The sequence below is a fragment of the Lepus europaeus genome, chromosome 8 (assembly GCF_033115175.1).
Source record: "Lepus europaeus isolate LE1 chromosome 8, mLepTim1.pri, whole genome shotgun sequence".
NCBI classification, from domain to species: domain Eukaryota; kingdom Metazoa; phylum Chordata; class Mammalia; order Lagomorpha; family Leporidae; genus Lepus; species Lepus europaeus.
The window spans coordinates 31,903,887-31,920,923 of NC_084834.1; the positions used below are offsets into that span (position 1 = coordinate 31,903,887).

The 17,037-nt window shown below is 45.4% G+C and overlaps 1 protein-coding gene across 2 annotated transcripts; it reads right to left on the reverse strand.

The window, feature by feature from the left end:
• Positions 1 to 729: 729 nt before the first annotated feature.
• Positions 730 to 16,675, reverse strand: LSM6 (LSM6 homolog, U6 small nuclear RNA and mRNA degradation associated). Of its 2 annotated transcripts, none has more exons than XM_062199528.1 (4): positions 16,569 to 16,675; positions 8,105 to 8,208; positions 2,828 to 2,941; positions 730 to 1,010 (listed from the first exon to the last, which is right to left on the reverse strand). In XM_062199528.1, exons 2-4 carry the CDS (start codon positions 8,196 to 8,198, stop codon positions 976 to 978), a joined length of 243 nt encoding a protein of 80 aa, XP_062055512.1. In that variant the 5' UTR covers positions 8,199 to 8,208; positions 16,569 to 16,675; the 3' UTR covers positions 730 to 975. The 2 variants fall into 2 exon arrangements, with proteins under 2 accessions (XP_062055512.1, XP_062055513.1); XM_062199529.1 differs by lacking the exon at positions 16,569 to 16,675 and adding an exon at positions 16,330 to 16,389.
• Between the last annotated feature and the right edge of the window lie 362 nt (positions 16,676 to 17,037).

The following is a 17,037-nucleotide window of genomic DNA, read 5'->3' on the forward strand; positions in this document are numbered from 1 at the left end:
TCCCTAATAAACTGTGAGAACCCTCTCAGCAGGAGCCACATAACCCAGAGGGGCTGCCTTGCACCCAGCACCATGAAATCCGGTGCTGGGCTCCGGGACGTCGTTACTCTCCAAAACAGCTCCGCCTGAGTGAAGGGCTTCCCCGGGCCACCGGCTAAGCAGAGCGAAGCGAATTCCTTCGCTGCCACAGCTTAGCAACTGGAACCCGGGGAGGTTTAGAAACTCGAGGCTGTGCTTGAATCTGAATGCCAGCCAGTGGTGTGCGGGAATGGCTCCTCCTCTAACTGCGTTCGTCCACTGAGGGAGGGATGCTGCTGATGCCACTGGTGCTCCCAAGAGGGAGAGGAGGGAAGCTAAAGGGCTCACTGCCAGGGGCAGCTGCAGGGGTCCTGCCGCCCGGAAGGCTTTCTCCTAACTGCACACTGGAGAATCTGCCCAGCTCTGCTCATCCCCGCTTCTTTGGCAGTAATGCCATGTTCCACGGCTGATGGGTGCTGTTTTCTAGCGAGGTGACAGAATCAAGAGCTGAACTGCTGCTGTCACGGCCCCTTTTTCATGGCCTCCCAATTCTCCAAGTTTTGCGTAGCAAATAGAAGAGGATCGGATAAAGCAGAGTGGGCACCGCTCACGCACCCCGTGCATTTCTGTCAGCTGAACAGCACAGCAGATCAGTGAAATGAGGCTGCTTGAAACTTAAAGAATCACAAGGGGAGAAACAGGTTTGTCTTTTTTTTTTTTTTTTTTAATTCTTTTAGCATTTTGGATACTGAAATGGAGGTAAAAGAAACTGACAACTGGAAAGAACTCTTTACAATTAAATCCACAATGTTATACATTCAACTTAGTCACCGGTGAAAAATCACCGACTATTATGAAAGCAGAACAAATGATATCACCAAAGAACCCAACAACAGAACAGACAACTTCATAAAATATACATATCCCGCTATGGACAGGACTGCTCTCCAGGGGTCTTCACATTCGCCTCTTCTGTGTACTGATGTACAACACTGGAAAACAGAAACAACAACAACTGAAAATCAAGTCTGCTCTTCAGGATCACGGTAGTAAGTTTTAAAAGCATTGGATTTTGCCTGACACATCTGTAAACTTAAAACTCCAACCTTATAACCAACCAACTCTAGAACCACTGTGAGACAAGTTCTCTGACTGTAGACTCACGTGTGGTGTCTTCTAACACTGTGTCCTAACCTTATCTATGCATCAGACTGAGTTTGCAAACTGATCAAGGAAATAAAATACACCTGAGAGTCCCTGGAATCCAGAATGCTTCTTAATGAGAAGTATCACAACTGCACTTTGAGGGACATAAATCAATCTCCCAGGCATGATTTCAGATGAATAATCAATAGTGTATTTGCATCCATCTCCCCAGTACAAATGCTAAACCTGCTTATTTACGTTTTTAATTGAAACTGGATAAACAAGAATTGAGGAGGTTTTTTTTTTTTGTTTTTTTGTTTTTTGTTTTTTTTTTAAAGACCCCAAAGTTCTTCCTCTGGGTTTCCTGCTAGACTTTCAATGTTTGGTGTTATCCAAACTGTAGTCTGTGGCATATGGGGTACATAAGAGTATGACAAAAATGAATAAAATGGCCGGGTCACTCTGGTCAAGTTTTCACCCAAGGTGTGCCTCCCCACCCTTCCCCACGCTTGCTCAGAGGCATACAGGTTTGTTCACAGAACACAGCACAGGTTCATCAAGTAAGTCAGAATCCTCCTGAAGAGCCAAAGAGGGAGACTTGGGAGTCCAAAGGTAGCTGTCACTGACTACATCATGGTAGAGATTCTAGAAAGGGAAGCATCAGCGTGCCAGCAGAAACAGCTTTGGGGAAGCCGCGCAGGTCCTCTACAGGTGAAAGGACCCGCCCCTCACCGTCACAGCACCTGCTCTCCGCTGCCTCACCTCCGATCAGCTGTCAGAGGAGGCAAGACCACACCGTCTCCCAGGAAAAGGAGGAAATCAAATTAAGAACAATATGGAAAAGAGGAGAAGAAATGCTACACACTGGAGTACTAAGAAGCAATCAAAACACACATATATTATGCTCGGAAGAAATACCGTGCTATGAAAACAGAGGACAGAATATCCATTATAAAAGTCAGAATGTTTACTTCACAGCAAAGGGAACCAGCTGTTGGGCGGACTCAAGAACTCCTTCGCCAGAAGTAAAGAAATCAACAAAAAAGCTGAATTCAAGAATCGCAGAGTTCTACTCAGGGGGTCAAAAAGTGGGGTTCAGTCTAGGAATAATTCTCATCATTCTGGTGTTCTCCCTTCCTGTCCCAGATCCACATGTGACTTGACTGTAATCTATGTCTGAAACAAAGTATTTAGAACTAGCCACAGCAGTTATAGCAAAACACTCGCTGCTAAAAAGCTCAGTAATGTCAGGACCATATTTCCTATTGTGCCATTTTTGCCAAACTAAAGGGTACAAATCTCCACAAAATGCATCTCAGCATTTACTACAGAAAGGACTTCAGGACTGGCCAAGCTCCAAATTACGCGACAGCTCCAACCTCAGACTGCGAGAGGTGAGGTCATGTGGTGGGAGAATATAATAAACCAGATTCAAGAGGGCAGGGGTGGATGAGAACCCTTGGAGAGGGAGGGAAGGAAAGAATGTCTAGTTCCAGAACTCCAAGGAGCATACAAACAAAGTACCAGTCACACAGAGGAGCTGAGCTACAAACATTTAAAAATAAAACTAAAGCCAACTTTAAAACGATCTAGAAGATGCTCGGGTGGTGCTGATTGTAAGCGTATTTGGGTGGTGTAGAGGCGTACGATGCAGAAACGTTACCGTTGTTTCCTCGGATGAATGCGTCCCCGTACTTATTCTTCAGTTGTCCATTCACATACTCTTCTGTCTGCTCCAGGGCGATGTTCATGTAGCCGTCCAGGCAGGCCAGGACCCCTGGAGTCAGGCACAGTCAAGAAGGAGACATTCAAAGCATGTAGGAGTTGACAACCACAGGGCACACCTTAGAGCTGACAGTCTCCTGACTCATGAGCTCTTAGGTGCTCAATATAAAAACCCACACTGAAATGAAACTCACTAGACTTACACACAACACGAGTCCTTACCCTCTGCCAATCTGAATGAAAGCAAGGGAGCACATAAGAAAGAGTCAGGCACCGGCTACTACCAGGAAAACAGTGAACCATCCCTGCCCTAATAGGATGTAGGATCACACACAGCAACTCTGGAAGCCTTCACCAAAGTAACCAAGTAAGAATACTCCAAGTAAAATCCTGTTCTTTGAAGGCGAACGACAGGAGTGGGCAATTATGCACGAACAAATGATCCTTGGTCCCTGTGGTATTTCTTACTTTAGCCACTAAGTGAAATAGGGTCTGGCAGATTTATTTCATTCTTTCACAACATCTACGGCAGCAGATGAATGAACTCCAGGGTTAAGAGGAAGTCTCCACAATCTGTTAAAATAATAGAAGAGGAGACAGCAGGTGCTCCTGCAAGAACATCTTAAAGCTGTGACTCACGGAGGAGAGCAGCTTGAGAATACAGGGCAGCATATTGCATTCTAACACATCCCATTCTGTTTTGTTACAGTTACAATAATTTCAAATCAAAACTAATGGATGAAAAGGGGCTAAAAACATTCTAGGGAGCTTTCAAAGAAACAGTTTGAGCAAATCTTTTTAATTGTGTTAAGATGGTGTAAATTCTGCAAACTGTGACCTGATGATTTTTTTTTAAAGACAAAAATCTGCAAGCCTCACTCACTATCCAAAGTGGTATTTTTCTAGAAAAAAAAAAAAGAAAAATTAAATAAAAACAAGCACAGATTTGATTCGATTAGCCGAGTCAATCGTTTCATTTAGTCTTAACTTCATTTATATGCTCCACACTCTCTGCCTATGCCCCCATTATCCTCTAAACAAAAAAGGGTCTTTTCAAAATTGTGTGTGTGGAACGAGAGCACAAGACATTAATCTAACAGAATTCCGCTGGAAGCTATAAACTTTCAAAGAACCAGCATGCATTGTGAGCAGTTCATAACAACTATTTCTTAGCAAAAGAAGGCTTAAGATACAACTTTACAGTTTGTTTCCTGTTGTATTCTTTTATATCTAAACCACAACCAGAAATGAGCAAGAAACCTTTAAGATGTGATATGCAAATGCCTGAAGATTAATAAAGCAAAATAGACTAATGAAAATGTCTATTGTTACAACAAAGGTTAAAGCAAACCAACGTGTCAGGGTTAGAATTATAACCTTCTCCCTTCTCGTGGAGATCCATTATATTTTACAAAAAACAAGAGGTTTTCTTCAAACTTGAAGAGAAACCACTACAGAGAACTGCTGGTTTTTAAAAAATTATTTAACCACAAAATAAGCACATTATTTTAGTAAAGCTCTCTATAATGTAAAATATTCGCTGTAGTCATCCAGGGACCATAAGTAGACATTTGTATACAGAGAAAAATTAAGATTACTACCCATGGGAAAGGTGGCTCAGTCCCCTCAGTAAACAAAGAAAATATAAAACAAATAGGATATTTAGTACTTGTTGCCAATTAGATTGGAAAAGATGAGCAAGAGCTTATCCAAGGGTGATGAGGGTTCGCTAAGGACACACCTGTGCCCTGGTAGAGGGCCATTTGGCCTGCTCAGTGGCTCAGGCCTAGCCCAGAGAATTCACTCTAATGAGATCCTTGGACAAGTAAGTGTTCAAGATAGATGTGAAAAAACAGAACAGTTGTTTATCATAACCAAAAATTGGTAAAGACCTAAATGTCCACTAAAAGGAAATCGGTTAAAAACAACAACTATAAACTACGGCTTAGCCACATGCACAGGGCAGTCATTAAAAATCTCTACATTGTCACAGCACTAAACATGTTGTTTAGCGTTAAAAAAAAAAAAGGTTGCATGTATAGCTGACTACATTTAGATAAAATTGTGCTTATTTGGGGGTACTTCAAAAAGTTTGTTGCAGAATGAAATTAAGAGTATGAGTTTATTTCGTTGTGAAAATTTTTTCACAGTATGTGGAAAACGCATATTATGAAAAATCTACGCACAGATTTCAAATTTTTCTGCAACAAAATAAACTCACACTTTTTTTTCTCTATTGTTTGCTTTTAAATTTCTAAAAGTAAAACAAAACTAAAAGATGTATTACCTTTAAACAAAGAACACTTCCCTTAAAGAATTCAGACCAAAATAAGGGCATGCTGATTGAGTCCTCAGTAAAGCAGGTACTGGGGCCAGTGCTGTGGTAAAGCAGATTCAACTGCAGCCATGTGGGTGCAGGTTCCACTCCCAGCTGCTCCGCAGCGCGCCTGGGAAAACAGTGGAAGATGGCCCAAATCCCTGGGCCCCTGGGCCCCTGTGGGAAAACTGGATGAAGCTCTTGGCTTTAGTCTGGTGTAACTCAGGCCACTGTGGCCATTTGGGGAGTGAACCAGCAGATGGAAGATCTCTCTCTCTCTCCCTCTCTGTGTAACTCTGCTTTTCAAATAAATAAATAAATAAACTTAAAAAAAATAACGAACAGAGCATCCCACCCTTATAAGTTGTGAAATAGTCTCAAGTCCCAGAAGTCTGTTATCTCTTCTAGGCTCCTCAAAGTTCACGGGTGAAAGACAAAACAGAGTTCATCTCAGAATTCAGTATAAATCCACTAGTTTTGTTATAAAAATCAAAATAAACTGGAGACATGTGATTAAAAGAAACTAAAGAGTCCATAAAAACAGTCCAGTGGTTTCTTAAGCCTGGGTTTGAGTCCTAGCACTCCACTCCCTAGGGGAGGGAGGCTAATTAACAAAGGCCTTACAGGATTTACTGAAGACACAATTGTTACAGTAACTGAAACATACTCGTCATGTAGTGAGCCCTCAGTAAAATTATGTCGTTATACACGGGAAAAGTGAAAAGCTCAAAAGACTACTGTCGTTATTGTTTAGAAAAAAGGAAACTAAAAACTCAGGAACTCTGCCAGTGAGTTAAGTTATCCTCACTTGTGATATATTCTAGGTAATTTAGTATCTTAATTTTGAAGATTCAGGAATTTAGTAATTTAAAAAAAAAAACAGAATTTGGGGGCCGGTGCTGTAGTGTAGTGGATCAAGTCCTGGCTGCTCCACTTCTGATCCAGGTATCTGCCAAGGCCTAGGAAAGCAGAAGATGGCCCAAGTACTTGGGCCCCTGCACCAGAGTGGGAGACCTGGAGGAAACTCCTGGCTTCAGATCAGCCCAGCTCTAGCTGTTGCAGCCATTGGGGAGTGAACCAGCAGATGGAAGACTTCTGTCTGTCTCCCTCTGCCTCTGCCTCTCTGTAACTCTGCCTTTCAAATAAATATAAATCTTAAAATAAAAAAATGAAAAAACAGAATTTGGGGGCAGGCATTCAGCCTAGAGATTAAAAGGCTTCTACCCCATAGTGGAGAACCTGAGTTCAACTCCCAGCTCTAGCGCCTGACTCCAGCTGCCTGCTAACGCTCACCCGGGAAGGCTGTAGGTGACAGTTCAAGTAGCCGAGTTCCTGCCAACCCCACGGGAAACCCGGATTGAGTTCCCAGCTCCCGGCTTTGTCCTGGCCCAGCCCCGGTTATTGTGGACATTCGGGGAGTGAACCAGTGCATGCGAGCTCTGTCTCTCATACACAAAAAATTTTATGTGTAATTTTTTTAAGATTTATTTATTTGAAAGGCAGAGTGACAGAACAAGAGATCCTCCGTACACTGATTCACTCAGCTGCAACAGCTGAGACTGGTTCAGGCTAAAGTTAGGAGCCTGGAACACTATCCAGGCCTCCCACGTGGGTGGCAGGGACCCAAGCACTTGTCCCATCTTCCACTGCCTTTCCAGGTGCCTTAGCGGGGAACTGGATCCTTCGGAAGTGGGGCAGCAGGGACTCAAACCGGTGCTCAGCTCACTCTGCTGTGCTACAATGCAGGTCGCTTACATGGAATTTGATGACTTTCCTTCCATTAACTTCAGAAGCATCACGGCCTCTTTTTAAAAGAGTATTCTCGGGCTGGCACTGTGGCGTTGCGGGTTAAGCCACCACCTGCAGTGCCGGCATCCATTATGGGCACTGGTTCAAGACCTGGCTGCTCTACTTCCGATCCAGCTCTCTGCTGTGGCCTGAGAAAGCAGTGGAAGATGGCCCAAGTGCTTGGGACCCTGTCCCTGCATGGGAGACCCGGAGGAAGCTCCTGGCTTCGGATCAGCACAACTCTGGCCGTTGCGGTCAATTAGGGAGTGAACCAGCGGATGAAGACTTCTCTCTCTCTCTCTCTCTCCTTCTATCTCTGTTTAACTCTGACTTTCAAATAAATAAATCAATAAATCTTTATAAAAAACAAAGAGTATTCTCTACAGGAACAGAAGGGTACCTTTGCTACCACACGTTATACTAACAGGCAGTTCATGTTGTAAAGTTATACATCTAAACAGCTGCCTGCCAATCTTGAATACTTAAGCAACAACAAATAATGCTACACCAAGGTTTTCTTCATAACCAGTCATTCATGCCTGAGTTGAGTGGGCACTGCTGGCTACTCCCAGGGAGCTCAGGGACACATGATCTCAGAGCTGGGACAGGAGACAGCATTATAAACTCTGCTACCACATTTGTCTCTCACGATCCCTGGGTGCACAGCACTCGAGAAGCTACCTGAGATGCTCACATCCCATGCTGGAGTGCCTGGTTTGAGTCCTGGCTACCCTACTTCCCTGCCAGTGCACACTCGGGGACACAGGCAACATGTGACGGCCCAGGTCCCCGGGTCCCTGGCACCCAACTAGGAAGACTCAGACTGAGTTCCAGGCGCCCAGCTTCAGCTAGGCTCCTAACTGCTGTAGGTAGTTAGGGAGCAAAAAAGCAGATAGATGACTTCTGTTTGTGTCTCTTTCTCTCATTTTTTCAAATAAAATTTGTTTTAGAAAAGGAACCATCTCAGAGGTAGAAAGAGAGCTAGGCATAAAAACTGTTGATGCCAGTACTTTTCTGGTCTACTGGGTATATTTAAGAGGTTAATAAAAATCAGTAAGCCACATTTACTTATTTAGTTACACCAGTTAGGATGAAACATGAAAATATTACCTCGATAATCCACTCCAGAATTTAATTTTACCACAACTGGTCGTCCGATGATTTGCTTTAAGAAGTCACTAGGGGTTTGCTTCCGCAGACTCATTTTAACAATCCTGATCAGAAATATGAAAGGGAGGAACAAGCGTTAAGACAAAAGCTAATTATTCAACAAAAACTCTTGAAGCCCTTAACACAGGTCCAGGAAATCAAGTATGAAAGCACCACGTTTGAAGACTCATTACTTCTCAACCAGTAACACGACAGCTAACGTGTTTTCAGTACTAGGAGCCACTCAGGCAAGTGTTTTACAGCCATCATCTCCTTCAGTCCCAACAAACCCACTCATTAGAGTTGTTTACAGAGCACCGACTTTTGTCACTTGTCACTACGGTCTCACAGCCATTATATTCTTCACAACCCCCTTCCTCCACCCAGTGCTGAGCACTCCTCTAAGAGCCTTGTGAACACTACCAAAGTTACTGTTTACAGCAATCCTGGGGAGAAGCTCTTAATATCCCCATTTTGCTGATGAAAATAAAGACACAGAAAGAGTAATTAATTTGCCCTATACTGTGATGAAACCAAAGTATACTGGAAGCTTCAAACTCAATCAGGCCTAGTGCAGGGGCCACATCGAGTAGGGTAGGTACATCCCCGAACAACTGATGCCTCAATGTGGCTCTGAACAACTGCAATCACACCTGAAAGCTGCTACTTGAGTACACCCTATGCCAGCACTGTCCCAAGCACATTCTGTGTATTAATCCACTCAAAGCACGCTGCCCCATGAGGTGGGTATCATTTTCCCCCTATTTTACAGATGAAGAACCAGACACAGGAAGTTACTGGCTCAAGGTCAACCAGTCAATAAGCAGCCAGCCAGCCCATGCTCTAAATCACAACCTTAAACGGTCTTCTGAAAGTCTCTGATGTACCCAAATATTCTGCATTACTTGATTACAATTATCACAAATATGTGCACTAAAAATGAAAAAGTCTCAAAATTCAAGTATAATAGGTGTCTGAAACAGATAGCGATACACACTCAAATTAGTCACATCAGACTTGCAAAGTTGTCCGTTACTCCTTCAACACTGTCTCTAAAAATCTTAGTAAGGAGTGGGCATGCGGCCCAGTGGCTAAGATGCAAGTTAGGAGGCCTGCATCCCTCGTCAGGGAGCCTGGGTTCAGTAGCTGCTCCAGTGCCTGATTCCAACTTCTTGTTAATGCAATCCCTAGGAAGCAGAGGTAATGACTGAGGTGGCTGGGCTTCTGCCACCCACGTGGGAGACCTGGAGTGAGTTCCTGGCTTTGGCCCTGTCTAATCCCTGCCATTGTGGGCATCTGAAGAGTGACCCAGGGATTGACGTAGTGGGTAAAGTCAAGTGCTGGTTCGAGTCCCAGTTGCTCTACTTTTGATCCAACTCCCTAAAGGCCTGAGAAAAGCAGCAGAAGATGGCCCAAGTGTTTGGGCTTCTGCCACCCACATGGGAAACCCAGATTGAAGTTCTTGGCTCCTGGCTTTGGCCTAGTCCATCCTTGACAGTTGCAACCATTTGGGGAGTGAACCAGAGGATGAAGGATCTCTCCTGCTATAACTCTTCTTTTTTTTCTAAGATTTATTTATTTATTTATTTGAAAGGCAGAGTTACACAGAGAAAGAAGGAGAGGCAGAGAGAGAGAGAGATCTTCCATCCGCTGGTTCACTCCCCAGATGGCCACAACGGCCGCAGCTGCGCCGACCTGAGGCCAGGAGCCAGGAGCCAGGAGCCAGGAACTTCATCTGGATCTCCCACGTGGGTTCAGGGGCCCAAGGACTTGGGCCATCTTCTACTGCCTTCCCAGGCCATAGCAGAGAGCTCGATCGGAAGAGGAGCAGCCAGGACTAGAACCGGCTCCCATATGGGATGCCAGGGCTTAGGCCAAGGGCTTTAACCCACTGCGCCACAGTGCTGGCCCCTCTCTGTAACTCTTTCAAATAAGTAAATAGATCTTGAAAAATAAAAAAGAGTGACCCACTGATGTGTGCATGGAGTTCACATTCTCTTTCTCTTCCTCTCAAATTTTTAAAAGCTTATCCTTAAAAATAAATAAATAATTTCATGAAATAAATGAACAAAACTGCAATTACTTAAGCAAATCCGAGTAAAAAGACTTCGGAAGTTAATCTTCTGTTTCATTCAGTTCAGAACTTATTTCATAATGATATGGCACTGAGACTTAAAAATTAATATGGACACACTCTTCTATGGACTCTCTTGAAGAAGCCAACTTGGTTATTTTTTAATCAAAACATTCACTAAACATTCTTCCATTGAACACAGTTGCTTACTGCCTTCCAGACACATCCACTCCATGATCTCCACTCAGGTTTAGAACCACTGTTTGCTGATGCTCTCCCAGTGATCTGTGCTAGGTAATGGGCTTTTCGTTTGTTCAACAAACATGTGCATGCACACAGTGAACAAAAAAATTCAAAAATACTTCCTACATTGAAGCTCTGACTTTAAAGAACTCAAGAGTCTACATGGAAAATTTAAAGTCTTCTTTAAAGGGCATGAAGAAATAAAAGTGATCATAATTGAAGTGCAATTTTTCTTTAACCAAGAGAAGTCAACATCCTAAGTTAAATAAAATAAAAAATACAGAAACTATCATTTGTACCATATGGCTTGAAAGATTCTTGTTTTTATTTTATTTTATTTTTTTTTAAGATTTGTTTATTTGAAAGGCAGAGTTACAGAGAGGCAGAGGCAGAGAGAGAGAAAGGTCTTCCATCCACAGGTTTGCTCCCCAGATGGCTGCAATGGCCGGACCTGTGCCGATCTGAAACCAGGAGCCAGAAGCTTCTTCCTGGTCTCCCACATGGGTGCAGGGGCCCAAGGACTTGGGCCATCTTCTACTGCTTTCCCAGGCCATAGCAAGGAGCTAGATCAGAAATGGAGCAGCCAGGACTCAAACCAGCACCTATAAGGGGATGCCGGCACTGCAGGCAGTGGCCCCACCCACTATGCCATAGCGCTGGCCCTCAAAGATTCTTTAAAACGTGACCAACTGATTATTCTGTTCCGTAAATTTTAATTTAATTTTTCCACTGAGCTGGCACTTATTTTTTTAGTTACACAGTCTCAACAGATGTCTAAAATTATAACTATTATTCAGAACAACCACTAATAATCCGAGACTCAGTCCACATAGTAATTTTATTTATGCTGTTTTTAAGTAAAAAGAGAAAAATTACAAGGTAAATACTCTAACAGATTCAAATACCTTTAATAACTTTGGTAAAAACAAACCTCCCTGTTTGTCTATAAACTATCTTATTTATGTCTCAAAGATGAGCTGTTTTGTGGTTGGATACTTCTACAGAACTATTAACTCTCCAGATCCGATAGAAACTCAACTCTTGAGTTTTAGGATAATATCCTATCACAACTCTCATATCACATTATGCCAGTTTCTTCCTGTATGAAACAATGATAGGACTAGCTGTTTGTGTTAAGCAAACACTAAAATACACCGGTGATGTGCAAATCTAGTTCACAGAAAAATTATTAACTACTTATTAGTACTTTCAAGTACTCCTAGAATTCACATATTTACTGTTTAGCATGAAAAATAAATTGAAAAGAAAAAATTGGAAGAGTTAAAAATTAGTGACAATGGGGCCAGCCCTGTGGCATAGTAGGCCAAGCCTTTGTGTGCAGCACTGGCCTCCCATGTGGGCCCCTGTTCGTGTCCTGGCTGCTCCTCTTCTGATCCAGTTCTCTGTTACAGCATGGGAAAGCAGTGAAAAATGGCCCAAGTGCATGGGCCCCTGCAGCTGTGTTGGAGACCCGGAGGAAGCTCCTGGCTCCTGGCTTCAGATTGGCCCAGCTCCCGCCATTGCAACCATTTGGAGAGTGAACCAGCCGGTGGAAGACCTTTCTGTCTCTCCTTCTCACTGTCTGTAACACTGCCTCTCAAATAAATAAATAAATAAAATCTTAAGAAAGAATACCACCCTAGACTGTACGGTGTTTAACAGTGCTGTTTTGAGAATGGTATTAACTGTCCACACCTTTATAAAAAGCACAGATAAGTTTTTCTAGTCTCACCAAAGACGATGCCTCTATTAGGCCTCATCTTTATTGCAGTCACATCAGTCCCCGTGGGAAGGCAGTCGACATGTCACACTTGCACAGAATACCTGCTGAGACTCAGGCACACAGGGCTTTGGACTTTCAGAGTCTACACTAAAGAGGGGTAAAAAAAAAGATGAAGAATTTCACAAAGGGTCCATCTGCACAGAAGTACGTACAGAGAAGGCCATAGAAAGACTCGTCCAGCCCAGGTGCGGCAGATCCAAGGACGGTTTCTGGAGAATACGAGCCAAGCTGGAAGGAAAAGGAGTCCACCAAGTGAAAGGAGAAAGACAAGGGGCCACGCGCTTGGATTTGAAGGTAAACGCTACATACAGGGGCCGGAGAAAAAGCTGTGGAAGGGCCCCTTCACGCGGAACACAGGCTGCAGCCTCCAGGTCTGGTTCCCAGACCCGAATCATTAGGATCCCTTGGAGATTCTATTCAACAGCTCTGGGGCAGACCCAGGAGTCCATCTGCGTGATCCTGGGTGATCCTGACGCATCAGGAAGGGGAATGCGGTTGTCAGGTTTTGGCACCTGGGGGTGTGGGGAAGAGGAGGGCTGTGTAAGCAGGAGTGCCCTGGGGTTCTGTGTTCTGCTTTGGGGAGCTGAGTGCAGAGAAGCCACGTCACTTAGTTCTGGCATCTGGCTGTCTCTGAACTAACCTGTCATGATCTACGGTCTTCTGTCACTTACTTCTCTAGATGGGGCTCTGCTCCCTGGAAGAACAGGCAGTCACACGAAAGGAAGGGCTACCAACGAGCTTCTCAACTGTCCTCCAGAGTGCCGCCTTCGGCTAAACCTCTCGTAAAAAATACTTTTGAACGTATCTGGAAGGACTCTGGGTGCTTCAAACACATTTTACACATCACTTCAGGAGAGCCACATCTTTTACATTAGTCTTCATTAGGCTTCCTGGGTCCTCCCTGGTACTTAATGACTCGCCCATAAATCCATTTTGTAGGAGTAAATTGGTCTTGACATCACAATTTTTCCCATCGCTTGGCTCAAGTAATTTTAAGTTTTCATCTTTTAAATTGGAAAAGGCAGAAGGAACACTTCTGACAACCTCTGAAGCAAGAGATGAGACTCTTGAACCATGAACACATGTGGAGGAAAACCTCTTCGTTCTGCAAGGTCACCTTGCCTAGACGTCTCCCTTCAAAACGCAAGCCACGGTCATGCTCTGCGCCTCCCCTCCACGGACTCCTGCCCAGGCCTGGTCTCAGTGACCTATTTTCCTAAACAGCTACGAAGGCAGAGGCAGTATATTTCCTGTCAGAAGCAACCAAGAGGTCTGGCACAGAATACCTAGGAGCCTCCCTGCAGGGTTTTCTGGTAAAAGAACAGGGGGGAAACAAGAACCAAACTGTATTCAGACAAAAATGGGATTCACGTAGAAAGCCTGTGAGGTGGAAAGCAGAACTAAGGCTTGACCCCAAAGCCAGAGCCCTGTCGAAGGTACACACAGCGGCCCTTCCAAATATGCCAAGGTTCTCCCATCACACCTGGGAATGGCCACAGAGAGCGAGATTCAGTCCAAGAGTAGTAGCATTGCAGGGGAAATGCCCTTTAGTGATGAATACTGTAAACTAGCCTGCAAACACACATCACGGCCAGTGGGACGAAACACACCCAGCGCGATTCTGAGCCATGCCACCGAGCCGAAGACGTGCAAACCCTTTGTCTTGGCAAAGTTCACCTGGGAAGCTAGGGTGTTCAGAATTTAGGGCGAAAACAATTTGAGAAGCAAAAAATTGCAAGGGAGCCTAACATTATAACCCAAGTAAATACAGCACTGGACTCACATATCCATGTCTGAGGAGGGCGTCAGACACCAGACACCGAGTAAGAACAGCTCTCTAAATACCTCCCCGCTGCGACAGGGGAGTGCCTGCCTGGCAACTGAAGATGCCAATGGAGGCTACTTCCAAGGGCCAAGTACGTCCACTCACAGCGCCTCTGTCCACCCTGTCGCAGCCCTCGTCAGGTTGTTTTGCGACAGGTTGTCCAAGGCCATGGGAGAGAAATTCAAGGCCAGTGCCAAGCAATACCCCTGTGCCAGCCCCATGCCTGCTAGCCCCAATTACGGGTACAGTGACCAGTACATTATCATACATGTATTTAAATAGCTAGTAACCTAGTGGTAACACTATTACTGCCCACCAAATAAGGGGGAAATGGAAAAGAGAAAACAGGAAGGGTTGTGGGCTGTCAAGAACAAGGGGCGCCCCGAATCTGCAGGAATGTCTTCAAAATGCAGATTCCTGAAGCATACTCAGGCCAAGAGGCGCTGCAATCTCCACTTTAGGAAGTCCCCCAGGCAACTCCTCTAGGCAAGTGGTCTTGCCCCCTCCCTCAGGAAGTCCCCCAGGTAACTCCTCTAGGCAAGTGGTCTTGCCCCCTCCTTCAGGGGACTTAGGAAATGTCTGGATTGTCCTACCTGACAGAGGGTACTGCTGGTGCCTGGGGGATACTGACCACTGGTTTTGCTACACATTCTGCCACACACAGCGCAGCCCCCTCAGCAGAGATTAGCTAGTCCCAAAGGTTGACTATACTGAGAGATCCTGCAATAAGCCCTAAAATTTAAAAAAAAAAAAAAAAAAAAATCCACCATTCTCTGGTCTTAAAAACAAAAATTTTAAAGAAATCTCCAAGGTGTAACAAATGCAAAAGAAGACAGTTCAGTCTAACCAGATGATGAAGTGTTAGTTACACCTTACTAGGGATATTTTATTCCCAGATACAGGGAATCTGAAAACAACTGTCAAGTTCTTGAAGGGGTGGCCTTTCTAAGTAATGAACTTCTAGTCCTGGCCTCGAAATGGTCACTCTTTCATTCTTCAGTGTTAAAGATACCTCAGATGATTAAAACCTCTTAGCAAGTCACTCACTCAGCACAGTTCTAAAAGGAGCAAATCCAAGCGCCACAGTTCGGTGAGAGTCTGTCTGCTGCTGCGTGCAGAGTACTCACTTGGGAGGCAGGCAGCCTGAGTTCTAATCCCAGCTCTGCTACTGAATTAGCTGTGACTTGGGTAACTCATCATTGCACCTCTCAAGGCCCCGGCTTTCTCATCTGCAAAATAAGGGAATTGTGCCAGATGCCCACTGAGATCTCCTTCTGCTCTAACGTCCAGTTAGCCTATGCAGTAACTCCAAAATACACACACACACAAACTCATACTCTCACATGCCTCTGCAGATTCCCGCACAAGATTCAAGCAAGCAGAACTGCCCAACACTGCAGTTATAAATGACAGTACCTGCAAACAGACGCTCCACCTAGCTGTTTGGCAGGTTGGAAATATGAGCCACCAGACTTTTCATGAAATAAGCACAGTTGTATTAGAATTACGTAAACTACTAAGGCTGTGTTTGAGGACAAGTTGGCCATGTGTATGAAGACTAAAGAAACACCTTATACGATTACAGAATGTAATGTAGTTAACTTCTGCGAATCCAGCTCGAGAAAACATCGCAACACTGTTAGGGAAACTTATTATCAGGGATACTAAAATCAAACAAGAACCGAAAAACAGCTTAGATTTTTCCACAGTAGGGGAATAAACAATGTATGGGACTTCCACAATGACGGACTGGGCAGCCGAGCAAAAGAAAATGCAAAGGCAGAAATGACAGATACTTAGATGGAGTTTTTAAACGGAAGCGGAAATCGATACTGTTAATAAAATGCGTACAGTCTTAGCTACAGCACGAACCAGTACATACAACAGCAAGAGACCGTGGCTGGTGGGAGTACTAGCTTCTCCACTTCCAAGTTGCCTACTACAGTCCCGTCTTACTGATAGGGAGAGGTGGGAGAAAGGCACGCGAGGAGAGCCTTATCAACGCGAGGTGCACCTGCGGTTCTCAGTCGTCAGAAGCAAAATACCCACTCTGCTCGCACGTGCAACATTCCCGCCCAGAAAACTATGGGAACCGGGCTGGGTCCCCGACCCGACCGCCCAGCTCCTCATTCCCAAGATCAGCCGTAGCCACCCTGATGGAGTGGTCCTGAGCACCGGGCGGAGCCGGGACCTGCGTGCGGGCTCGGCTTTCCCGCGGAATCCCCGGGTTCCCGGGGAGCTGAGCCGGTGCCGCCGCTCACCGCGCGCTCCAGGCGCCGACCACCCGGGACCCCGCGGCCACCCCAGGCCCGCACGAGATTTCGCCGGCACCGGCTCCGACGGGCTCCCAGGTCCGAGCTCCCTCCCGGGGTGCCAAGCCGCTCCCGCCGGGCCCGGAGCCGCTGCAGTCGCCGCTTCTCCGCGAGACGGCACCCGGCGGCCTCGAACCTGAGGCTGCGCGCGCGGCCCCGACGTCCGCCCACGCGACAGTCCGGCTCACCTCTCGGCCGGGATCCAGAACCCTCACTCCCGGCGGCCCCCAAGCCCGGCCTCCACGGACAATCGCAGCGAAAACCGAAACCGCCGAGGAAGCGGCACTTTCCAGCTTCAGCCAATCAGTGCTTTCCTCGACTACGGGAGCCCGCGGGGCCCGAAAAGGTCCAACCTCGCCTGAGCGCGCAGCTCCGAGTCTCGGGGTTTATCTAAGGGCAGAATTGGCGCAACTGGTTAACGCGGCGAGCGCCAGAGCTCCCTCTTAACAGATAGCCCAATATGGAGACAAAACAAACCTCCAAAAAGCGGCAGGTGATCTTTTGAGCAAGATCTTTCTGCAGAAGTGTAAGAAAAAACTTGAACTCGTAGGAAACTGTGATTTAATCGCTAAAAAAATGATGATGCGTTCGTACCCAGAAATATCCTTGAATAACTTATAGAAAATAAGCAGCCTCAAGTCTTTAAATTCACCTTCG

Bases quoted from the DNA above. Each gene is read 5' to 3' on its own strand.
- LSM6 (XM_062199528.1), bottom strand. From the start codon at position 8,198: ATGAGTCTGCGGAAGCAAACCCCTAGTGACTTCTTAAAGCAAATCATC. The intron at 2,942-8,104 runs GTAATATTTTCA...GCCTGACTCCAG, and splicing joins TTCTGGAGTGGATTATCGAG to GGGTCCTGGCCTGCCTGGAC. The intron at 1,011-2,827 runs GTAACGTTTCTG...TCTGTTTTCCAG, and splicing joins ATTCATCCGAGGAAACAACG to TGTTGTACATCAGTACACAG.